Source organism: Apium graveolens, chromosome 9 (assembly GCF_009905375.1).
Source record: "Apium graveolens cultivar Ventura chromosome 9, ASM990537v1, whole genome shotgun sequence".
NCBI classification, from domain to species: Eukaryota; Viridiplantae; Streptophyta; class Magnoliopsida; order Apiales; family Apiaceae; genus Apium; species Apium graveolens.
The window spans coordinates 113,732,405-113,759,320 of record NC_133655.1 but is presented as its reverse complement, the minus strand read 5'-3'; the positions used below and the strand labels follow the sequence as shown (position 1 = coordinate 113,759,320).

General features: G+C 35.9%; 2 protein-coding genes and 1 non-coding gene across 3 annotated transcripts; 1 reads left to right on the top strand and 2 right to left on the bottom strand.

Annotated features, from left to right (window-relative positions):
* The first annotated feature begins 6,344 nt into the window (after positions 1-6,344).
* Positions 6,345-6,451, top strand: LOC141687843 (small nucleolar RNA R71). The gene has a single exon (XR_012561323.1). It is a non-coding gene; the product is annotated as a small nucleolar RNA R71 (small nucleolar RNA).
* Positions 6,452-19,613: 13,162 nt separating this feature from the next.
* Positions 19,614-24,032, bottom strand: LOC141684440 (protein FAR1-RELATED SEQUENCE 5-like). The gene is made up of 4 exons (XM_074489426.1): positions 21,567-24,032; positions 21,213-21,489; positions 20,406-20,970; positions 19,614-20,267 (listed from the first exon to the last, which is right to left on the bottom strand). The coding sequence occupies exons 2-4, from the start codon at positions 21,312-21,314 to the stop codon at positions 20,257-20,259; spliced, it is 678 nt and encodes a 225-aa protein (XP_074345527.1). The 5' UTR covers positions 21,315-21,489; positions 21,567-24,032; the 3' UTR covers positions 19,614-20,256.
* Positions 24,033-24,178: 146 nt separating this feature from the next.
* LOC141684439 (ethylene-responsive transcription factor RAP2-12-like) lies at positions 24,179-26,417 on the bottom strand. Its single transcript, XM_074489425.1, has 3 exons — positions 26,032-26,417; positions 24,506-25,401; positions 24,179-24,385 (listed from the first exon to the last, which is right to left on the bottom strand). Exons 1-2 carry the CDS (start codon positions 26,273-26,275, stop codon positions 24,551-24,553), a joined length of 1,095 nt encoding a protein of 364 aa, XP_074345526.1. The 5' UTR covers positions 26,276-26,417; the 3' UTR covers positions 24,179-24,385; positions 24,506-24,550.
* Between the last annotated feature and the right edge of the window lie 499 nt (positions 26,418-26,916).

Sequence of the window (26,916 nt, the reverse complement as noted above, 5' to 3'; positions counted from 1 at the left end):
ACTGGATATCAGCTCCAAGGCCTCGAAAAGCAGTCCCTAACGCAAGGGTGAGCTCCTGAGCAAACCTGCTCTGCGTCTCATACATGGCATCCATCCGCCGTGAAAGCCTCCTATACTGGGCATCAACCATCCCAGCACCCTCCTGAGCTCTCGAAGAACCAGCCTCATCACGCCCTGGCCTAGCCATAGTAGCACCTCGTGCTGGACGCCCTCTTGGAAGACGATAACCCAGCCCATGCTCCTCAGGCTCACCACCGGTCCACTCCTGCATCCCATTCAGAGTGCCAGAATCAATCGGAGCTGCTGGCAACTGCAACTGCTCATGAGCCGGCCAGTTCACTCCCACTGCTCGGCATAGCTTCGTAACCGTAGATGCATAAGGGATGTTCATATACTTCGCTCCCCTCAAAAACTTCAGAATTCCTTGGTAGATAAACTCACCAAGGTCTACATAGTATTCCTCATTCAGAATTCCCCACAACAACTGTGCTCTCTCAACTGTGACCTCGTGTGCATGCGAAGAAGGCAAAATATTAGCACAAATAAATGCATTCCATGCACGGGCATACCTGTTCATGGCGATCGCCGGAAAGTGACGATACTCATTAGTGCCGGTCCTGCAGGTCCAAACTGTGCCCGGTCGACAGAGAGTCGCATAAATCAAATCCAAGTCAAAATCCTCAGCAGTCTTTTCATTCCAGTTCTCCTCCTCGGGCTTCCTCTCTCGCTGTCCAATCACACGGCGAATCGCCGCAGGATGATAATCAACCGTCAGCCCACGGACCACAGAAAACCCATTCTTTTCAGCCTTCACGTTCGCGTAGAACTCGCGAACAACGCTCATCGGTACTGCTTCGGGTGACTCACAAAAAGCTATCCACCCCTTCTCTGCAATCATGGGCAGCAACTCACCATCCCTCCCCGATGGTAAAAACCCCCTCTCCTTCAGAATCGGCTTCCCCAACAACCTAGTGTACTCCTCCTCCGTAGCTCTGTCAGTTAACCGAGGCCTTGCAGTAGTACCCCTCGATGAATCAGCAGTAGGAACTGTGCTGCTGCTGTCAATAGTGCGTGCTCTCTTGGGTGCCATTGATTCGTGAATAAAAGTGTGTAAGAACTGATTTTTGATGTTTGTGAGAGGGTTTAAGTGTAGGAAGTTTTGTGGGAGATATGTAGGATAGGTGTATGTATATATAGGGTGTGGATTAGATTAGGGTTTGGGAATTAAGGAGTAAAATGATGGGGTAGTGGGAACAAATCGTGGGTTTATGGGCTAAAACTATTTTTGTGTTTTTTTTTTCTGAACTGAAAAAAAAATTCTGGTACTCGGCCCCTGAGCGGTCGCTCAGCAAAACTGAGCGGGCGCTCAGCTTGCTGCGTGGTCACTCAGCAAAGCTGAGCGGGTGCTCAGCTTGCTGCGCAGTCGCTCAGCAAAGCTGAGCGGGCGCTCAGGGGGTCACTGGAAAAAAAAATTTCAGCCCCTATTTTCTGATTTTTTTGTGTTTTTGGATAGGTTATTAACTTCTAAGGGTTCCTGTAACAACAATTCATGGGTTGCCTCCCACGCAGCGCTTCTTTTTCGTCATTAGCTTGACGTTTCGTACCCTTCTCAAGTAGTCAACAAAATGGCACTAACCACTTCTCGTTTTGCCATGTCCCCATAGTAGTGCTTCAACCGCTGACCGTTAACCTTGAATGCTTGGTCCGGATCATTCTCAAAAATTTCCACCGCTCCATGTGGAAACACAGTTTTGACAATAAAAGGTCCAGACCACCTTGATTTCAACTTCCCAGGAAAAAGTCGGAGCCGAGAGTTGAATAAGAGAACTTGTTGCCCTGGCACAAATAACTTTGGATGCAGCTTCCTATCGTGCCACCTCTTCACCTTTTCCTTATACATTTTGTTATTTTCGTACGCTTGAAGTCGAAATTCATCAAGTTCATTAAGCTGAAGCATTCTTTTCTTACCAGCTGCATCTAAATCCAGGTTCAACTTCTTCAATGCCCAGTAGGCCTTATGCTCAAGCTCCGCAGGTAGATGACATCCTTTACCGTACACCAACTGAAATGGTGACATCCCAAGTGGAGTTTTGTATGCTGTTCTGTAAGCCCAAACAGCTTCATCGAGCTTTAAAGACCAATCCTTCCTTGACGGACAAACAACCTTCTCTAGAATGCGCTTTATCTCTCTGTTAGACACTTCCGCTTGACCATTTATTTGCGGATGATAGGCAGTAGCTATTCGATGATTCACATTATAACGCTGCATCATAGAAGTGAACTTACGGTTGCAAAAATGCGATCCTTCATCACTTATGATTACCCGAGGTGTTCCAAACCTTGTGAAAATTTGCTTATGAAGAAAATTTAGCACTGCCTTTGCATCATTTGTCGGTAAAGCTTTAACTTCGACCCATTTTGAGACATAATCGACTGCCAGCAAGATGTACTGATTATTGCCAGATGAGATAAAAGGCCCCATGAAATCGATTCCCCATACATCAAAGACCTCGACTTCAAGCATCACATTTAATGGCATTTCATCCTTCCTTGACAAATTTCCCACTCTTTGGCAACGATCACACCTTAAAACAAACTGATGAGCATCCTTGAACAAAGTAGGCCAGAAAAAACCTGCTTGCAGAATACGAGCTGCCGTCTTCTCACCACCATAGTGTCCACCATAAACCGTGGAATGGCAGTCTCGTAATATCCCCTCTGTCTCACAGAACGGGATACATCTCCTGATTATCTGGTCAGCTCCCTGTCTAAACAAATATGGTTCATCCCACATATACCACTTCACCTCATGCAGAAACTTCTTCTTTTGAGCGGATGTCAAATTAGGAGGCATTATATTGCTGACGAGATAGTTTACAATATCTGCAAACCATGGTTCTTCCTCCTGAATTGCAAACAACTGCTCATCCGGAAAAGATTCATTGATTAACGTCCTATCTTGTGAAGTAGAATCGGGATTCTCCAACCTAGAGAGATGGTCAGCTACTTGATTCTCAGTACCTTTTCTATCTTTGATCTCTAACTCAAATTCCTGAAGTAAAAGCACCCAACGAATGAGTCTCGGCTTCGAATCCTTCTTAGAAACCAGATAGCGAATAGCTGCATGATCAGTGAATACTGTTACTTTCGTACCAAGCAGATAAGATCGAAATTTCTCAAAAACAAAGACTATAGCCAAAAGCTCCTTCTCAGTAGTGGTGTAGTTCAATTGGGCACCATTTAAAGTCTTACTCGCATAGTAGACCACATGGAAGAGATTTTTCTTGCGCTGTCCCAGAACTGCACCTACCGCATAATCACTCGCATCACACATCATCTCAAACGGTTCTGTCCAATCTGGTGCTGTAATAACTGGTGCAGTGATCAAACTCTTCTTGAGAGTCTCGAATGCTGCCAAACATTCATCATCAAATTTGAAAGGCACATCTTTCTCAAGCAAATTACACAACGGCTTAGATATCTTTGAAAAGTCCTTGATGAATCGCCGATAAAAACCCGCATGACCAAGAAAACTACGTATTCCTTTCACAGAATTAGGTGGGGGAAGATTTTCAATGACTCCCACCTTGGCTTTGTCCACCTCCAGACCCTTGCTAGAGACCTTATGCCCAAGGATAATGCCTTCACGCACCATAAAATGACATTTCTCCCAATTGAGCACCAAATTAGTTTCCACGCATCTTTTGAGTACGGCGCGCAGATTATTCAAACATTCATCATATGAGTGTCCAAAGACGGAGAAGTCATCCATGAACACTTCGACGTTATTTCCAATCATGTCAGAGAATATAGCCATCATACATCTCTGAAAGGTGGCCGGGGCGCCACATAACCCAAACGAAACTCTGCGAAAAGCAAACGTGCCAAATGGACAAGTGAAGGTAGTCTTTTCCTGATCCTCTGGTGCAATACAAATCTGATTATACCCGGAATAACCATCCAGAAGACAAAAATACTCATGTCCCGCCAATCTGTCAAGCATCTGATCAATAAATGGAAGAGGGAAGTGATCCTTCCTTGTGGCTTTGTTCAATTTTCTATAATCCATGCATACTCTCCATCCTGTAACTGTTCGAGTAGGGATGAGCTCATTCTTTTCATTTGCGACCACAGTGATACCTCCCTTCTTAGGTACACATTGTACGGGGCTCACCCACGAGCTGTCAGAAATAGGATAAATGATGTCTGCATCTAGCCATTTCAGAATTTCTTTCTTCACCACCTCCTTCATGATGGGATTCAGTCTTCGCTGCTGTTCCACAGTTGGCTTACTACCTTCCTCTAGCAGAATTTTATGCATACAATATGAAGGACTTATCCCCTTGATGTCTACTATGGTCCATCCTATAGCCGATTTGAATTCTCTCAAAATCCTTAAGAGCTTGTCTTCCTCACTACCTGAAAGGTCAGATGAAATAATAACAGGTAACGTAGATGAATCACCTAAAAAAGCATACCTCAAGTGCTCAGGTAATGGCTTGAGCTCCAAGGTAGGTGCTTCCTCTATTGATGGTTTGAGCTTCCCTTCAGCGTTCTTAAGGTCAGAAGTACCAAGAGATTCAAATGGTATGTCCAGCTTTCGCTTCCAGGGAGAAGCGTTCAGATATTGTAATTGCTCGTTGCTATCTTCATCATCGCTGTCAAAATCCCCCACTAAGGCCTTTTCCAATGCATCAGACATTAGCATGTGATCGAGTTCTGAAGTAACCGCAGAATCAATCACATCCACTTTTAAGCACTCCTCATCTTCTGTAGGGAATTTCATTGCCTTGAATACGTTGAAGGTCACATCCTGATCTTGGACCCGCATAGTAAGTTCACCTTTTTGCACATCTATCAAGGTATGGCCAGTAGCCAAGAAAGGCCTTCCCAAGATTATGGGAATCTTCTTATCTTCCTCAAAATCCAGAATAACAAAATCTGCTGGAAAGAAGAGCTTATCCACCTTGACGAGCACATCCTTAACTATGCCCCTTGGGTAAGTAATGGAACGGTCAGCCAATTGTAGCGACATGTATGTGGGTTTTGGATCAGGCAGATCCAGCTTTTTAAAGATCGACAACGGCATCAGATTAATGCTTGCTCCCAAATCACAAAGGCACTTGTCAAACGTCAGATTGCCAATTGTGCAAGGAATGGTGAAGCTTCCTGGATCTTTCAGTTTTGGTGGTAACTTTTGCTGCAGAACAGCGCTGCATTCTTCCGTGAGAGCAACGGTTTCAAGGTCATCCAGTTTCACCTTCCTTGAAAGAATATTCTTCATAAACTTCGCATAACTAGGCATTTGTTCAAGAGCCTCAGCGAAAGGTATATTGATGTGAAGTTTCTTGAACACCTCCAGAAACTTTCGGAACTGTCTATCCAGCTTTTGTTGCTGCAATCTCTTAGGAAAAGGTGGTGGAGGATAGAGCTGTTTCTCCCCTGTATTAGCCTCAGGCAGAGTGTGTTCAACAGTAGTCTTCCTTGGTTCCACCGCTTTCTCCTTTTGCGTAGATTCTTCACCTCTACTTTCAGCTTCTACTTCTTTTGCCTTTTCAGCATCAGCTACTTTTCCAGACCTTAAGGTAATAGCCTTGACTTGCTCTTTAGCTTCCATCCTGCCTGGTACTTCCGTGTCACTGGGAAGAGTGGCAGGTTGACGATTGAGCACTGCATTGGCTAATTGACCGATTTGATTTTCCAAGGTCTTGATAGAAACCGCCTGACTCTTGCACAACAGCTTAAGTTCCTCAAAATCAGCACTAGTAGGTGCAGCTGCACTTCCCTGTTGAGGATATGATTGCCTTGTAGCATACTGTTGAGGTTGCTGGAATCCAGGTGGGTTAAACTGTTTACTCACTCCTTGCTGATATGGTGGCTGAATAGCATTCTGATTATTCCCCCAGCTGAAATTTGGATGATTTCTGTTATTAGGATGATAGGTCGCTGGCACAGGCTGCTGTTGTCGCTGATAATTATTCACATACTGAACAGATTCGTTGACAAGAGAACACTGATCCGTAGCATGAGAACCTGCACAAAGCTCACAAACCATAGCTATTTGATTAACTCCATACGTAGCCAGAGAATCAACCTTCATTGATAGCGCTTGGAGCTGGGCTGCAATAGCGGTGGCTGCATCAACTTCCAGAATACCTGCTACCTTGCCTGACGTCATCCTCTGAGTTGGGTTTTGATGCTCATTTGCAGCCATCGTCTCTATAAGATTATATGCCTCAGTATAGCTTTTAGCCCATAAGGCGCCTCCAGCTGCTGCATCGAGCATGGGCCGAGATTGAGCCCCCAAACCATTATAAAAACCAGTGATCACCATCCAATCCGGCATTCCATGATGTGGACATTTTCTCAACATTTCCTTGTAGCGTTCCCAAGCCTCGCACATAGATTCTGTAGGTTGCTGCGCAAACTGAGTAAGAGCACTCCTCATAGCAGCAGTCTTTGCCATCGGATAAAACTTCACCAGAAACTTTTGCGCAAGATCTTGCCACGTAGTGATGGACCCAGCTGGTTCAGAATGTAACCAGTCTTTAGCCTTGTCCCTCAGTGAGAATGGGAAAAACCTCAACTTGATAGCCTCATCAGTCACGCCATTATACTTAAAAGTGCTGCAGATCTCGACAAAATTCCTTATGTGCATGTTGGGGTCTTCAGTTGCCGCTCCTCCAAAAAAAACAGAATTCTGCACCATCTGAATAGTGCCCGGCTTGATTTCAAAGGTGTTAGCTTGAATAGCCGGATGAAGGATGCTTGACTGGATGTCATCAATTTTTGGCCGAGAAAAATCCATAAGAGCTGGATCAGCTTGAACAATATGATCTCCCATGTTTTCTGGTTCTTTCTGCTCAGTTCCTGAATCCGAATCCTCAAATTCTAACTTCTCCGGAATATCAAAAACTTCGTCTGTCTCCTCAGCTGTATCTAAAGTCCTCTTGCGAGCACGAGAACGAGTTTGCATAAACGCTTGCTAAAGTACCTGAAACACAACCGGAAAAAATAAGTAACTACTACGTCCTAATCACTGAGTCCTAATGACCAATGATGGTAAGTACATAAACTAAACAAATACGCCGAGTCCCCGGCAGCGGCGCCAAAAACTTGTTAGGGCGAAAACACGCGCTAATATTCACGCAAGTATACGCGTTCGCAAGTAATATAGAATACTTTCTAGTTCGTTCCCTCAGAGACTCAGACTAAATTACTGTCTAATTAAACTCACTCACCAATGTATGATTACTTCTCAATGTTAAGATACTAACACTTAAAATTGTTGATTAAATATTAACTATAATTAACTACTTAATTAATCACTTAACTAACACTTCAATTTATCAATAATAAAACACTCATGAGATCACAACTTCATTATTACTTCCTTCTATAGCCATTGTTATTACCTTTAGCATGTGACAGTGATGATATTAATCGAATAACACGAAACTGATAAAAGCCAACTTTCATTGTACTAATACCATTCTACCAAGCATCCACAATTAAGATAGAAGTTGAATAGTCATCAATTATGTTGAGTTCCCATATATCTACAGAAATTGACAACACAACGATTTAAGCTCAAGTTATTCCTTTTGATTACATAGGGCAAATAAAACTGTTAGAGTTACCCACTAATCATGCACAACGTACATGAACCTATGCTAGCATGGCAAGTTCTAAATCTCAAGATCCACCGTCGCTTCACAAGAGATTAACACCCTATCTTATATGTTCGCGACGCACATAAGACGAATACGCACAACCAATACTAGATATCATGCAATCATCACACACTAAAGTATTAAACAATTAACTAAAGAATTCCATAATAAATCCGTTGCAACCCCATGATCACGATTAGCTCATAATAGCACTTATCGTCATCATGGGTTCATATGAAATCATGATAAACAAACACAAGAAAATAATAACTAAACCAATTATATTAAAACAGAGTACGTCACAAGAGTAAATAAGTTCAAAGTAAGAAAACTAGCATCCAACGTTACAACGAAATAAGAATCACAAGAATATATGCTTCCTATTCGTTGCGGTGTGCTAAATCGGTCTTCTTCCTTATCTCCTTCGCTCCTTGCGTAAAAACACAATCTTCTTCAATCCACCCTTGTGAAAACGTCTCAAATCTACTTATATAATAGTCCCATAAAACTCAGATTACATAGAAGTGGAATCCAAATAGAAGTAGAAGTCCTAAAATAATTTGTTTTTTTTCCCGACCCTGCGCGGCCGCTCAGCATAGCTGAGCGGGCGCTCAGCTTGCTGCGCGGCCGCTCAGCAATGCTGAGCGGGCGCTCAGACCTCTACTGGAAAAATTCTGATTTCGCTCCGTTTCATCGCCGTAAACTGCCCGTTTCTTTCCTCTCGCAATGGTGAACACATGCCAAGGCTTATTCTTGATGATTCCTCCCCCGAAATGCAACTAAAACCCTGAAATGCATAAACACTAGAAAAACGCATCAAATACACAAAATACTTGATTTCAAGACACCAATTTAAGCCATTTTAAGACGTTCTAAGTGGTATAAAATGCCACTTATCAATGATCACTTAACACGGATTGAGTTTCTTACGATAATAGATCATATGTCATTATCGAGATGTCGCCTTATGAGATCCTTGAGGGAAGATAATGTCGATCTCCCTTATGTTAGGATGAAGTTGTAGAGCGCAAGATGCTCAGACCAGTAGTGGTCCAAAGGACCAAGGATATAATAGATCTAATCAGAGGACGGCTGGTAGTAGCCCAAGATGGACATAAAAAGTATGTTGATTTGACACGAAAGGACAAGGAATGGGAAGTAGGGGACCTAGTGTTGTTATAGGTATTCCCTTGGAAGGGGTTAATGAGATTCGGAAAGAAAGGAAAGCTAAGTCCACCAATTGTTGGACCCTTGGATATATTAAGAAGTATTGGGAAGTTAGCATATGAGCTAGCCTTACCAAGAACATGTAGCAAATCATAACGTGTTCCACGTATTAATGTTAAGGAAGTGTAATTCGGATGCCAGACAAATAGGGACATATGAGCGCATAGACATGCAACCCGACATAACCTATATGGAGCAACCAGGAAGGGTTATAGAGTGAAAAGGAACAAGTGCTTAGGAGAAGGGTTATCAAACTATTCAGAGTTTGATGGAAGGACCACAATGTGGGAAAATTTACTCGAGAGTTAGAAATGCAATGCTAAGAGAGTATCCCTATTCATTTTCTATCTGATTCCGGGACGGAATCCTTTTAAGAAGGGGAGACTGTAATAACCCCAATTTTTGGAAATTTTTGAAACCCTTATGAATAGTGATTTTGCAGATTATGCTGAATGAGAAAACTTTTCAAGCCACACTATGTAGGGGTTCTATTATGGATATTCTGAGATTTTATCAGTACTCTATATGATATATGAGTGTATGTAAAGATCGTCAGAATCCAATTCCGAACACTTTGATTTTTCCCGGAAATACACTAGATACGGAGAGAATTGAGTATAAGGTAACAGGATTTAAATTAAAGGATTATAAGAGAGGATCATAAAAGGAATATAATGTATTGAGAAAGGTTAAGGGAACCTAAGTAATAAGATCCCGGGTATGATCCTTCAAACGATAAACGAAAACGAAAGTTAAGCGAACCGTATAACAGATCAGCGGTCATTAGGCAAACAATTAGGAAGTTAAGAAAAGGGATTATAGAGAGTGATGTCACCCAACCAATGAGAAGAGGACAAGGAGGGAAAGATGACATCACAACATGACATAGGCATGACATGGGAAGGAAGGAGATGTGGTGGATTTTTAACCACACAAAATCAAGGTTAAATTGGTAATTAACCAAAAAACAAAACAAAACCAAATCAACCAAGCCAAATAATTCATTCTTCATCAAAACAAAAAAAGAAACCAAGGCATTGTTCTTCATTTGCTCTCGGCTTTTTCATCTTTAAAGGCAAGAAATTTCAAAAATTCAAGATCCAAGCTTCCTAAATTGGTGAGTTAATTCCCTAATCATCCTTATGCATAGTTAGGGCTATATCATGAGTTTAAGCCATCAATTCTTTCTCAATCTTCTTTATTAAATCAATGAAGAAGACAATGAATAGTGTTTTCAAGTTTTTAACTTGAAATTGTTCTTCTTTTCCTTTAAGATCCAAGCATCCCTAAGACTAATCAAAGCTTCTTAAGGCTTCTTAGCTACTCCCACCACTTCAAGGAAGGTATATCATCTCCAAACCCTAGATTCCTATGTTTATTAAGATGATTTTGGTTATTATGGTGATATTGTAGCTTAATGTTTGTGGTTTAGAGTTTGGGTTGAAGTGGTATTGAAATGGAATGGTAAATCTTGTTGTTTTGGTTAAAAGAATGTAGTATAGTTAAATTCAAGCTTAGGCATAAGTATGAATGTTAAAAATTGAATTGATTGGGGCTGTTATGATGTGATAAGGATGGATGTTGGTTGTATGATTGATGTGAGGTTGAATTGGGATGGTTTTTGAATGGTTTAAAATTGGGAAATCGCGTAAACATAGCCGTCATAACGTCCGATTTACTTTAGACTTCTTTTGTTCATAACATTTGGACCCGAGAACTCCCTGATAGATTATGAGCATTGCCATGTTTAGATATCTCATGTTACGATCTTCGTTTTGATATGTAGTTCGTTTGATTCCGATATACGGTTTAGGAGAAACGACCGTTTCAAGTAACGGCGTTTCGCGAACGAAACTTTTCCCCTCGCCTTACTTTAAAACATAGGTTAAAGACCAAAAAGGGTTAATTAGTGTATGAAACATTTATGTAAGGTGTAATAGGCAGTTGGTAAGACACTCGCGAAGGAATCGCCTTAAAACTCGTAATGGTTAAATTATTAAAAATGGTGGAGCCGAGGGTACTCGAGTGACTTAAGAGAATCAGTAAGCGCAAAACGAGCGTTAGAGTCTGAGTTGGGTTAGAGTATAGATTTACAAGTGACTTTGGTTTAATTCCAACTTACTTGTTGCTTATAGATTACCAGACTCGTCCCGAGCCATTCGTAACCCCCAGTCGCTCAGGTAAGGTTTCTACCCGTTATACTGTTGTTGTGATGTATATGTGTATATGCATGATCTTGCGATAAATGCATACTTGTTATTAGCAAATTCTTGCGATATATTGTAGCATGTGATATGGTATATATGCATGCCTGTTTCATATTCTTGGATTATATATCTGTTGGTTAAAAATGCTTACAGTTGTATAATACCTATGCTAGAGATAAGCGGTATTTGAATTTACCCTTAGTATAGGGGATCAAAATATGAACATATTTCTAAACCGGGAGTCGAGGATCCCGAGTAGATTTTGTATATATGTATATATATATATAATTATATATATATATATGGTTATAGTTTTCAAAACTATTAATCAAATAAGGGTTATTCGATAACTTTATATTATTCATTGAATATTATTTCGAATATTCATCCGAGGACTTATGACTCCTTTGTTTTATTATGGAATATTATTTCGAATATTCATCCGAGGACTTATGACTCCTTTATTTTATTATTGAATATTATTTCGAATATTATTCGAGGGCTTATGACTCCTTTATATTATTATTGAATATTACTTGGATATTCATTTGAGGATGTATGACTCCTTTATTTTATGAATATTATTTATAATATTCATTCGAGGTATTATGACTCCGCTTATTACTGAAATATATTCTTTATTTTATTAAAGAATAAGGTGTCAATAATCAAACTTATTTTCGATTATTCAAATAAAGATAGTACTTTCATATAAGTATATCTTTGGTTATTTAATATCCATTTCAAGTATAAGTTTTAATACTTCTACTTCGATTATTTTTATAAGGATTATCTTTATGAGAATATTATTTAAATAATAATATTCAGACATTTTCTAAATATATTGGGAATGATTTACTTCATTAAATCAGCATTACTCCAAACACTCTTTAAAGTGTTTTCGAGTCTTCAAAATGATTTTTAAAAGTTAGAGCGGATCCCAAAACTCATTTTTTTTATATTTAAGATCTTCCTTTTAAAAAAGGGGATTTAAATACTCGCTCAAAACCTGAGGGATCCGGCTCTATGGTGTATTTTATATTCGCAACAAGGTTGCAGTTTTGGTAAATGAATTGATTACTTACCCAACATTCGGGAAGTAAGTCCATCTATTGAGTCGGCATAAGCAACATGGGCTCAGTGGGCGTCCATGATAGTGTAAGTGGCTCAGTGGGAGTCCATCAAATGCATAAGTGGCTGAGTGGCAGTCCAGCATAAGGTCCTATTGCGACCAGGGTGATGACCAGTGGGGAATTCGTCCATCTACTAGTAGAAAAGGTTACTTATTGGTATCTTTGCCTGATCAGCAAGATATCAGGTTTATGCCAAAATTCTTTTCTTTCCAAATTCATTGGATATTACAACTCTGTTCATACTTTACATGACAGAGATTTTCAGGAAATGTATGAGATATATATATATGGATATATATATATATATATCAGGACTTAATGAAGTATCTCGTAACTTCATTATTTATAATGATATTTCAAAGATTGAATCTATTCAAGTCTTATCTTGTAGTCTCATCTGGGTGATGAACTTTGAAACTGATTATAACTTGAACGGTGGTAGTTCAAGTAGTATTTGGATATAAGTATATTGGAGTATCTTGTAACTTCATTTTTTTTAAACTTATATCTAGTAAATGATTATCTTATGCATGACAAAGATTTTCAGAAAAACGTTGAGACAAGGTTAGATATATGAGATCACCTTGCAACAGTATTTTTATACAGTTATACACTGGAACTCTGTATGTATTATGCATGGAAGAGGACTTCCAATATTTTGAAAAGTATATATGTATATATATATACTGAATATTTTGCGACTTCATCGCATTAAGATATCAACTTGGTTCATTTCTTTTGACCAAGACTTTCATGAGTACTATGAGAAGGCTCATATATTGTTAATCATTATACATATTATTTTGGTGGGCTTGCTGCTCACCCTTGCTTTCTTCTTTCATCACACAACATCAGATAGATAAGATGAACAGGACCAAGCTCCCAATTCGCAAGTGGATAGGAAACGTTTCGCAACTTTCTGGAAGCGTTGAGGCCGTTGTAGCTGAGGTAGAAATTACCAATAGGCTAAGTTTTCAACTAATGATGTACCAGACTTATGTATATTATGAGTTGTAATAATGGCAGAGAAATGTAAATTTATTCAGAAACCTATTTAAGGTGTATTGGCATGTAATTGTGGAATAAAATGACTTGTGATTATTTTTGGATGATCATCTCTGAGACTATAACTTGTGGTGTGTGTGTTTATTGTGGGGTCACAGTACAGAGTAGTTGATTAATTATTAAGATTGGGTGTTATTAAGGGAAATGGAACTCGTGACAACCCGGATCCCCGACCCCGGATTTGGGGGTGTTACATTGACAAACCTGTCATATAAGTCAGTTAATGACTCATCAGCTTTTGAGTCAAAGTTCTCATACTCTTGAGTGAGTATAGTCCTCATGTTCTTCTTGATTGCATCAGTTCCCTGGCATCTTGTCTCCAAAGCATCCCATATCTCCTTTGCAGTTTTGCAATGAATTACCCTGTTTGACACGACATTATCAATGGCACTATACAGCAAATGCCTTATCTTTGCATCCTTGGCAATGGATGAGATATCTTCAGCTGTATACTCACTTTTCTCCTTTGGTATGGTCTTTGATGGCTGATCTGCAACTACAACAGAGAGCTTGGTTGGCTTATGTGGTCCTTCATTAATTCTGTCAAGGTATTCTAGTTCTGTAGCTTCCAGAAACATAGCCATCTTCACTTTCCGTATGGGATACTCAGAAGGTCTCAGTATAGGAACCCTAATAGTCTCATATCGACTGTGGATTTGAGTGTTTTTAGTTTCTTCAGTTTTGGTGGGCTTGGTTGGATTTTTTGCTTCTTTAGACATGATTGTTTGGATCTTTAATGTATGTGTGTTAATAGATAAGCTCTGATACCAATTGTTAGGTCACACAACACTGTAGAAGGGGGGTTGAATGCAGTATTTAATACAATCAAATCAATTTCAAACACAAGTAACAGTAAACAGATATATTCAATATAATAAACTCTGTTACAATGGAATTGTTCTCTCTCAGTGATGAACAAATATCATGAGAGCTGCTAGGTTACAATGTATGATCTTCACGATAATGATAACACATATAGTGTAAATCTATGTATGTGTCTATATAGTACACACTTACAAGATAACTTCTAATTGATATGGAATATAATTCTGTCTCCTAAAATATATCAATAAGATATCTTATACAAGTCTTTCATTTTTCTAACTCTTTCCATGCATATCTACTTTTGTATTAGTCTCGATCTTCTTTCCTGTAAATCAGCTTCCTTCCTTAACTGTAAGTCCTCCCGTACTTCAGTTCTGATATCTATCTTCTGATATTTATCTTCTGATAACCTAAGTTCTGATATCCTTAAGTTCTGGCTTCCATTAAGTACTGATTCCAGTAAATACTGATATTTCCTGTTTGTTAAGATCTGAAAACTAAACATGAAACATATGAGACATGACATCTCAAATATATCTAACAGTTTCTATTTAGTAAAAAAAGAGGTAAATATTTTTAAAACCTATTTAAGGAGTTGGTGAACCTTAAAAAATTAAAAACTGTTAAATTTAGTTAAATTTTAAATTGTAGATAGTAATCATTATTTATACAATCTGGTTTCTAGGATTTAGGGCCGTTAGCAAAAATTAGGGTTTAGGGTTTAGGGTTTAGGGCCTAAAGGCCCTAAACCTCAAACCCTAAATCCTAAATAGATGTAATATCTATCCTAGTTTCTATTTAGTAAAAAATAGATAAATATTTTTAAAACCTATTTAAGGAGTTGGTGAACCCTAAAAAATTAAAAACTGTTAAATTTAGTTAAATTTTAAATTATAGACAGAAATTGCTAGATATTGAATTATTAATTTTTGTAACCAGACAAAACATACTATTCAAAGAAATGTTGAAGAAGAAATGATATTGGAAGAAACTGAAACACAAGACAGTCAAGATCAATTTCAAGAGCAAGAAGCAAGCAAGAAACTGAAAATGAACAAGTGGAAGAAGAGGACAGAGAAAAAGGTAAAAAAAATCACTATATTAAACATGTTATTCACTAAAATGTCCATAGTAATCAATAAATTACACATTCTAATCACTATATTGTATCACTATTAAAGTTGCAATTTTATAAACTGGACAACATTGAAGGTGAAGATAAAGAGATAAAGAGAAAAATGGCAAATTTGAGAATTCCGAAGAAGAAAGCTGCAAAACTGGACACTGAGGTAAATCATATGGATAATAAAAGTAAATTCTTATGCTTCCTTTTATAGTCTCTAACATTTTTTTATTTAAAAAAATATCAATCATATTGAAGGTGTTGTGCATATCAATAAACAAAAAGGAGATTTAAAAATTAGGAATTCTCCAAGACTTTTCAGCCAAATGGTATACTACCTCTCAGAAGAACAAAAGGAATGAGTTAAAGATTCTGGATTCGAGCATCTAGTTGATTTCTGTTTGGAGTTGTTGCCATCAAAGCTTGTATATAAGATCTTTCAAATTTTTTACCATAACCATGTTTCTTTGAGGCTGAAACATTCAAACATAGAAATCACTGAGGAAGATGTTTTTGATGTGTTGGGAATCCTCTATGGAGGAAAATCTATCATGCTGGCATCAGGAGATAAGTACCAGAAGAGGACTGAACAGTGGTTAGAACAATTTTCTGCTGACAAAAGGGAACAAATTACAACTGGAATGGTGGTCGATCTAATGAATGGTCAAGGGTTGAATGAGAATTTCAAACTGAATTTTGTTATAGTTTTGTTAAATGTCATGTTTGGAACACCAAGACATGCATACATTGACAAACAACTTCTTAAGTTGGATAACAATCTTGATGATTTGTGCAAGTTTAATTGGGTAGAGTACATAATTTCCTACCTCATCAAAGCAACTGATAGTTGGAACACAAACAATTTTGTTTTTTTCAGGGGATCAATGGTCTTTTTGATGGTAAAAATTATATTTATTTGTATTATGTAAATTGTTATTTTTTTAGAAATAAATGTATTTATAAATCCGTAGTTATGTAGTTATTCTATGTAGACCGAGTACACCACATAGGAATCAACTTTGTTGAGATGCACTTTCCGTCTTACAAAGGTGGGCATGAGGAATTGTTGAAATAAAGACAGGCACTTGAAGTGTTCAACGAAGTTTTTGGTGTTGGTGTTGTTTTGTCACCATTGAGGGAATATTTGGAACAACAATCACAAAAGGAAAATATATCCAAAAAGGTAAAATTTAAAACCATTAAACATCTGTGCATTCTTTTTTTCAATACTTTGTTAAACTGATTAATTCTTTATGTTTTAAATTCCAAGCAAAAGAACTTGGATAATAATAAATATACTGGATTTGGAGCTAGTAATGATGGCTGGGAACAGAGTCAGGATGGACGAAAGAAAGATGATATTGTGAAAGATCAAAATCAGGTAATTTAAAAAATCATTGATCTTAATACTGTATTACATAAAAAATCACTACTAACAATTAAAAAAACACAGGGTGACAAAGATGCTGAAAAAGAAATGGAAATTACGCAGAGTGTTTCAGGAAAAACACATGAGGAAAAGGTATAATCACTACTTCTTGAACTTAAATCACTAATTTACTACTATAAAATCACTAATACTTGACAGTTTAATCACCAGTTTTTGCTTATTAATCACTAATTATAACTTGTATTATATCTTATATAATGTAACCTAAAATATATTGCATATACAGGATGAAATTGAAAAATTGCGAGAGAGAGCAAATGATTTAATTGAATCAAAGATTCTGTTTGATACGGATATGAAGTGTGCATTAGAAAAAGATCCAAAAATCAGAACTTATTGATGATTAAAGATTTGATCAATGAAGTATCTATTCCAAAGAGCCAAGACGATACTTCTACAAAGAAAAATAAGCAATCAAAGCAGAAAAGGCAACAACAAACAGATGAAGCAGATGTTGAATTGGGAGATGAAGAATTTGATGAAGAATTGACAGATGTTGATCTTATTGAATATGTGAGAGCTACACAAGGAAATCTTTCCAACTTTGGTCCAGAGGAAGACAATGATGGAATTCCATCTTTTTTCTCTTGGAATTGATGAAGATATATATAGAGAAGCGAGTACTGATTGCATTACTCCTAAGCCAACAATCAGAGAGAGAAGCACACATCTCCAAAAGTTGGGTAGATTTGGCAAATCACCATATGTTGAAAGAACGGTAAACATTGAATCAAATTTTACAAGTTAGGAGGTTAGATTATGGAGATTTACACTACAAAAAAGAGATTTAATGTAAGTACTCCATATTTGTTGTATTCAATTATACACTGCAGTATATAATTAAATCCGTACAATAACCAATTAACTATTGACAGGGAGATGATGTTTAGCATGAATGATTTCTTTTGCATAAGGCAAGATATGCAAACTCTGGAAATTAACAATAACTTAGCAAGTGCAGTAATCGACACATACACAATTATTCTGAATGATAATGAGAAGTACAAGGCAGAGGAATCTCCATTGCGTATATTCTGTACTATTGATTGTGTGGTAATCAATCTATTCATTAATACCATAAATATTAAAAATTATTTATTAATGTCCAGTTCTAATTTCAAAACATACATATTTAACAGCATCCAAGTTTGGATGCTGACAAGAGCGTTACTGCAACATATCCGATATTTGCTGAGAATATGGACATGATGCTTGAAAAATTCAAAAGGACAAGGCTTGATAGTATGGACATGGTAAAATTCAAAGTTACTGTATGAGGATTTCTATTCAATTTGCTACATTATTATTACCATATTTACAAATCTGATACCAAATTTATTGCAGGTGTTTTTCCCAATTATTGCTTATGAGCATTTTTATTTGATTTGCTACAATATCAAGAATCCAGCATGGGAAATAATTGACAATATAAGAAGGAATAATGATCCAAAAATCTGCTATGGACAAAAACCAAAAACTCTGGTATAAAAATATCAACACTTAGTTTATTTCAATTTATTTAGTAATTTCATGTAACTAATTTTTTTCATTAATTTTAGCATTCACACTTTGTCAAGTACATGAAAGCAAAGGGACATGTCATGGCAGCAAATCGGATAAAAAGTTTGAAGCCAAATTATTTGAAAATGTCATGGAAGACATTAAACAATTCAGTTGATTGTGGCATATTCCTAATCAGGCACATGGAGACTTATAAAGGAGATGCAAAGAACTGGCAAACAGGGTTGAAAGAAGAACAGGTATACAAAAACTTCCAAAATATTCACTAACAACACACAAATAATCACAAAAATTTTAACAACTAATCACTAAAGTCTTATATTTTTTTTAATTGCAGAATGGGCAGAAAATCAGCTCAACGGGCTTCGAATCAAGTATAACAGTGTTATACTATCATCACAGCTCAATTTTGTAAGGCAGGAAATCATCAAGGAAGGAAAGGAACTTTATATCAAACTTTTCTCAAATAAGCTAATGAACTTGGTGATTGAATCCTCTCAACAGTCTTAGGAGCAGAGAATGACCAATAATCAAGAAGACAGAGAAGAGCAGTCTACAAAAACAAAAAATGTGACTTTTGCGAAAAACTTGACAAGTACATTTGATGAAGCTGCAAAGAACAAATCTGTAAAAGACTAGTTCTATTATGTTCTATCTTTGGAAAATGTAAATTTAAATAGTTGGAATCTCTGTGTGATATTAACGTTTAAGTAGAAGCAGTGTTAATGTTTTAGTACTTTCAGTTTCGGAAACTGAAGAATGACGATATGATTCAAATTTCAAATATTATGAATATTTCTGTAAATACATTGTTACAATTTAAAATTTATATGTTATGTTTGTTACAATTATTCTCTGTGTGAATAATGTTTTTCTTGGAAAAAAGTTTCTTGATAATGTTTTGATTAAATATTAATATAAAGTCATGGTATAACATCTATCTATATAAGACAAATTTTATAACAAATAAAAATGACATAACATATTTTATAACAATAAAAAATATAAGCTTGTCCCTTAAAAATTAAACAATCTATATAAGTAAAAAATTTAAATTTTCTAAATAGCACTCACAAATCTCTTGCAAGAACATAAAGTATGTTTTCTAACAAAAACCTGCACAAAATATAGTGAAACACGCTATAATCACTAATTATTCAACCAAAAATCACTAAATAAAATAAACCTAATCACTAAAACATTACAATTAATCACTTATAAAAAGTGAAAAGTAACACCTAGTAGAATAGATTAATATTAAAAAGTTTGCTTTCTTCCATTCTTCAAATACTAAAAATTTTATAACAATATACAACATATCATATCATAATGAAAGTCACAAACATATACAAGTACACGATCTATATATCAAAATTTAAACTCGTCCCATAAAAAGTTCAACAATATATATATCAAAATTTTAAATGCCTAAACAGAAGTTCACAATCAATTTTATTCAACACTAGCTTTCTTCCTTTTTATACATCTTCTTGCATCATGAGTTGTTGCGCGACAAAATGCACACTTCCGACTTCTTTTCTTCGACTTGTTAATTATTTTTTCCTTATCACCCATCAGCCTCTTAAAGTAGTTTCCTTTGTTCTTACAAACATTAGGTGGAAGAATGTTCACTTATCCTTCACGTTGCTGACCGACCATTGCAGCAATGCGATCCTTTTTCGTAAAACTGACAATAGATCCATCATAAGCAACCAACTCTGTATTTAACTTCTTTATAGTGTTGTGTACATGCTCAAGTCTATCAATTTCTACCCCAGCCTTGTCAACTGCTTGGCGAAAATCAAACCAAATTGTGGTCAGTTTTAAAGATACTTGTTCCATCTTAAAATAATCACTGGTTACCACATCTAAATTCGATGAAGTTCCACTATCAGCAGTTTGCATCCAATGATTAAGAACAAGGCTTCTTGGAAATTTGGTAACCCCAATTTATTTCAAACCACAAAATGCATGTCTGCAAACAATACCACACATCACAAATTTCTTGCAAGAACACACAACATGGTTCATACTAACAGAAACCTGCATAAAATATAATGAACACATTATAATCACTAATTATACAACTAAAAATCACTAAAACAAACACATCCAATCATTTAAACATAAAAAAAATCACTAATAAAAGATGAAAAGAAACAAAATAGTAAACGAGATTACCCTTAAAGAGTTTGTCTTTTACCCTCACATCCCTGATTTCAAAATGAGTAACACCATCAACTTCTTCACTCATACGCTTAAATTGCATTTCCAAACAAGAAGCGAGAATTTCTTCCTGAATTTTATAAAACATTGTACGTGTATACAAAGTGACTGCATCATCTTCTATAAACCACTTTGACAATATCGTAGGAAGACTTGACTTTAACTCATGATCCAGTCTAACTGTCTCATTCCTCTGCTTGTCCATTGCACTCTCAAAACGCAACCAAAATTCACATAACGTATCTCCTTGTTTATGAAACTGCCCAAAAAATGAGTTTTCACTCTCAGATCTTGAAGTAGTTCTTAGCAATCCAAACATTGGCTCATTTCTAAAAAATGCAGGAATCCATGAAGCCTTTAGAGTATACATATCTTGCAACCACTTATTATTTTGTAAATTAAATTCATTTATAACTCTCTCCCATCCGCTCTCAAACTCTTCAGTTTTAATAATAGATGACCAGATATAAGTTTTCATTTTCTCCGTGAAGTCTGTCTCCTTGCATAATCGCTTACCAAGCTGTTGTAAAAAAACAAAAAAAATAATAAAACACAATATAAAATACAATAAAAAACACAAGAAACAATTATTTTAATCATTAATAAATGTCTAATTTATTAATAACAAGGAAGAACAATGATACATGGAAAAACATAAGAGAATATAAATATTCACTAAAACATTTATTTTAATCAGTAATAAATATCAAATTAATAACTAAACATTATTTTCCTAATCACTTATAAATATCACTATAATACCTTAACTGGGAATTTCTCCATAATATGCCACATGCATAAACGATGCTTACTACGAACAAGACCGTTAACATCAGAAAATACATCACGCACAGACACCTTCATAGCAGGACATTGATCAGTAATAATCAAAACAGGATTCCTTCACATTGCCTTTATAAGATGACCAAAAGCCCAACTGTAATCAGCAACACTCTCATGTGAAAGAAGACATGATGCAAAAGTTACACATCTGTCGTGTTTGTCAACGCCAGTAAATGGTGCAAAAATCAAATTATACCTGGAAAAATAAATTTTAAAAAATAGAAAAAACAAAAAAAACTCAGTATACAATTAGAGTAAATAGATGTCAAGTACCTATTTGTATCAAATGTTACATCAAATGATATTGCATCACCATACAATTCAAAATTCCTACGACCAATAGAATCAGCCTAAAATAACTTTGTGAGACGACCATCAGAATCAACATCATAAGCATAATAGAATTATTTAGATTTATCCTGGATACATTTGAATTTGTCAATCATCATCTGCGCATCCTTATCACCAATAAACAATTTCAAATCCCTATTGAAGTTCCGAAAATCTTGCAGCGAAGCACCAACATTAGCATACCCACCATACATTTCCTTGACAAAACTAAATGACTTACTAACATCAATATTTACCTTTGCACCATTATAACAGATATTCCTCAAACTAGTAGTCATCTCACGACTAGATCGCAAAAAATGACGACTTTTTCACATGTCAAAGGATGATTGTTATGCACAATAAAGCAGTACACAAAATATTTATTCGGAACCATATACTTCAAAACTATCTTTGCTTTACATCCACACCTACGAGTAACAGAACGTCGCTTCTTCAAAACTTTTGGATCATCCTTAGGATTATTGAACCATTCACAACTACAAACAAAATGTTTCAACAAAACAGTACCGACATCATCTAGCTTTTCAGTTATTTTGCGAACGCTAAACCACCTAAACGAGCATAAGTATTATAAAACTGATAACCTTGATCTACAGTCTCAAAAACTTGATTAGTGTAAGGGACGCCATTCTCAACAACACAACTAGGTATATAATACCTATTACCACCAGGAGATATAGTATAATTTCTCGAACTACTTTCACTTTCTGTTGAAGAAACATCAGTAACAACACTGATACCAACATCACTGCCACTCCTTGAAGAATCTCCGCAAAACGAATCTAAAAAATATAAAACAAAAACTGAATACATATAACAAAAATAACTGATAAATTGTATAATCAATGCAATTATTTAATGTAAATATAAAAAATCACAGATACATAATTATAATGCAATTTAATAATAAATAAAATATTACGAATACGATTACAACAAACTAACAAATTTATTTCTATCTCTAAAAATCTTGTTATTCTTTTTATCTCGCTAACTGATTATATCTATAGTTCTTTTCTCTATTCAAATATTATATCAATCTCTACTTGTCTATTTCTCTGTATATCAGACACAAACAATCACTAATACATAATTAACTAATACTGAAATATGTAAAACACAAACAATTACTAATAGATAACATATATAATCACTAATAGAATAGCATATAATCACATAAACAAATCACAACTAACATTAATCACATATATAATTAAAAAATTAAGCTCAAACTATTCGTTGTACAACTTAAAATCACAAAAAGATACAAAAAGCCTCAATAAATCAAAAAAACGAACTTTTCAACATATCAAAACATATAAAACAAGATAATTTACCTTGATTAACTCTAATTTTATCCAAATCAGCTATAATCATTTTCAAACAACCAATTGACAAGCAGATGATCTCTTTACAAATCAACAATCACTGAATATATGTGTTTTCAACAAAGTTTCCGAAGCTAGATGAACAATGTTTAATGGATTAAAATTGGAGAGAGATGGAGAAAGAAACAGAAGAAAGAGAGAGAGAGACACGAAAAGAGAGAAACTAAAAACCGGTTATGAAATTTAGTGAAAAGAATCTCTGTCTTTTATCTTTTTTTATTAAATTAAATGAGTGGCCCAGATTTAAAGTTAGAAGAAAGTAATGAATGGCTAGGATGGGTTTCTAGTTTTTATTTTAGGGCTGGTTTCTATTTGACCATTATCCTATATTAATATAATAATAATAAGGAAGGATTGTTGGAGTTGAAATTCAAAATCATGTCTTAAATTATTAAGAGTTAATATTTTATAATATTTATAAAGAACCCACTAGAATACTGTTGGACTTGCTCTAAGTTTTAAGATTTTCAGAGCATCTCCAAGAGTCTCCTCACTTATTATTCAAAATAATACTAAAAAAATGACTCTTAACAGGTTATTACATAGGTTAATGTGTCAACTCTAACAATACTCTTTATATTAGCTTTATTCATAATTTATTAATAAATCAATTCCACTATGACCAAAAGTTGTGTAATAATTGGTAGGTATTCAAATTTTATTAATAAAATATAAATTAAGAGCTGCTAGTTTCTCTTAAAAGAGAGAAGTGAGAAGAGTCTTTTAGAGTTTTAAAGAGTCTCTGGGAGTCTCTTAGATCTTCATTTTGAGTCATACTCAATTAAGAGCATATTTAAAGAGCTTATTAGTTATCCTCCTTATTTTTAAACTTAAGAGCATATTTAAACAACCTATTGGAGATGCTCTAAAAAATGCATCACAGATAAGCGACAGAAAAGCTAAATCCTATTGAGCAGTAAGAAGAAGCAATTTTACACTATATTGCAAGTAAATATTCAAATTCATCTTCACTCCACTAATTCCTACAACTTCAAACTAAAGCTTGATCCCACGCAAATATGGAGATGTAGGCAGTGAAGTAGGGCTTAACCTGGTAAACTTTAACTACTCATTTTTGTCCCAGTTCCACATAATAGATGAGCTACTTTTGTCCAAGTTTTCCAACTTAAGAGCAAAGCCACATAAAAGAAACAAACAAATAAACAAGTTACACAAATAAACAAGTTACACAACATCGATCAAACATCATAATCAAAATTCATGTCTTAAAGATTACTCAACCAAATTACGTAACTACTACTATATTACAAAAACCAAATTTTTGAAAGCACTTGAGGCATGATCATGCTTCATTGTCAGTCCCGTCATCTCGGTCAGCAGGAAGCATGCCTGAAATGACAAAGAGAACATGATAAGGGTTTTGCTCTCTAGAACGAAAACCAGTATGGAACCACTTCAAAGATCTATCGGAAATGCAAAAAAGTAGTATATGGCCCTGAAATTACTAACATTTAGCCTTTATTTACACAAAGCATGCCATGGGACAGAGGTTGCTTAAAATGCTCCCCCCACCGTAGCAGGGAGATCATCAAAGGCCCAAAGATTAATTGGATTTTCGGCATCCAGAGTTGTATCTTCAGCTAGGAATGCATCTAATGAGGCATCCCAGTTGCCATCCATACATGCCATCTGGATAAACTTCATCTCTGTTTCAAAGTTGGGGATCTCCTCAGGCTTCTTCTCTACAGTTTCTTCACACGACACAAAGCCCGTAGAGTGGAGTTGCTTCAGTTTCTTACAGGGACTGGCATCTTTCAAATATTCAACTCCATCACGTTTTAGAGTAGCCAAAGATGTCACCTCCAGAGTCTTGGATGAATTATCTCCCCAACCAAAGTCGGAATAATCGTAGGAGTCACTTCCTTGGTCAGAACTAAAATAATGGGAAGCTCTATCTGACGAAACTATTGGTTCAAGACCCACCTCCGTGTTAGCAGGATACAAATTATTATAACCAAAAAGCTTAGGTTTTTCTTCCACAAAGCTTAGAGAGTCACAATAATCACTATCCAGATATTTCATCGAGTTGACATCAGGATTCAAAGTGGGCTGAACCGAGTCCGAGACATTCTTATTGATGTTTGCCTCAGTCATGTGCTTCACAGCAGTTTGAGCTACAGCATCAGGAAAATTCACTTTTGCTTTCCTACCTCGAATCTTCCTTGCCTCAGAATCATAAGCTCTCGCAGCTTCTTCAGCTGTATTATATGTTCCAAGCCATACTCTCACGCCTTTCCTCGGATCACGAATCTCAGCAGCCCATTTACCCCAAGGGCGTTGCCTTATTCCTCTATACTGATTCTTCTTCTTCCTACCGGAGGATTTGTCTGCTTCATCATTGGTTACTGCATATGAAAAATCATCAAAACCGAATTAATTTAAATGTATAAAAGCAATAGCAATATTTTTCAAGACTAGATGAGCAGCAAAAATCAAAATATCACCAACATATCATTACTTGCTACTTCAATTAAACAAAACAGAATCCAATATTCACATCTCAGGTTTAAACTTGTGAGAAAACACAGTAAGATTCTTAGCTAATTCTACCATCGCGTTACGGTGTTAGCAGAAGACGCAAATGGACCACCACAAACTACTCCTAGATGGATCTTATACATAATTTAAAAACAAAATCAATTTCATCATGCTTAGTTTAATCGAAATAATATATGAACAATATTACTGACTAAACTCATCTTGTTGTTTCGGTACTTGTAGAAATCACATCTATCATACATACTTAGTAATTAGGTAATCTAAATATTCCAAATGACCCGAGACTAAACTAAATTCTAAAAAGAAACTTAACCAATTAAGTGCAGTGGTTGAGTTCATGTCCCCTGGTTGAGCTCGCTCGTGTCCCCTTGCCATAGGTCACGAGTTCGACTATTAACGTGGTCATGTGTTATTGATTATATAAAAAAAAGCTGATAAAGAAAAAGGTGAACAAGGAGGGGATAAGATAAGGTTACCTGTATGATGAACAGAAGTAGCAGAGAAGTTGAAAAGAGAAGTAATATCATCATCTTGAAAGCCAAGAAAATCAGCCTCGAAATCATCGTCAAGCTTAGCAGATGTCAAAGGCTTAGAGTAGCAATTGTTAGGATTCTTCCGCTGGCTGCTGTTGTTGATGTTCCAGAGCACATCGGCTGTTAAGCGACGAGCTGAACGCCTGGGAGGAGCAGCCAAGTCTGAGATAATAGCACCGCCACACATCTTCTTCTTAGGTTCTCTTCTGGATGGATTGTTTGATTGATCGACTTGTAAGTGGTAAAGTAACAATTATGTTGCTTGTTTGTGAGTGAGTTTGTTTTAAAGGCTTCTTTTTTTTTGTGTTAAGAGTTGTGGAAACTCCTGATTTTCAGGGCTACATTTATATACGAGCAACTTGAAGTTTTCACGCGTGTGTATGTTTACGTGTTTGTGCCAACACACTCTTTCTAACAAAACGAGAGAATACAAAGTGGTAAGTGGTAAGTGGTAAGTGGTAAGTGGTATATTACCTGGTTTTGAACTTTGACGGGTCAAGTAGTACTAATGTTTACAACGAGTTATGATTATGATACTGATCTGACAAACAACATTAGGCTTAACTTGCCTAATTTGACTTTGGCTCATGTATTGACTGTTAATTTTTACTAACTAAGCAAATTTATCTGCTCCTCAGTTTAATAATTAATGACCAAAATTGAGATCCTACAAATGTTAAATCTTTAATATGATTTATTTTCGTTAACATCAAAAATTATGTTATTAAAATTTCCTCATTCAAAAATTTATTTATTTAAATTAAAAAATTTATTATTGAATAATGAAATATATTTATTTCTGAACATAGGTCCATTTTTCAATTATTA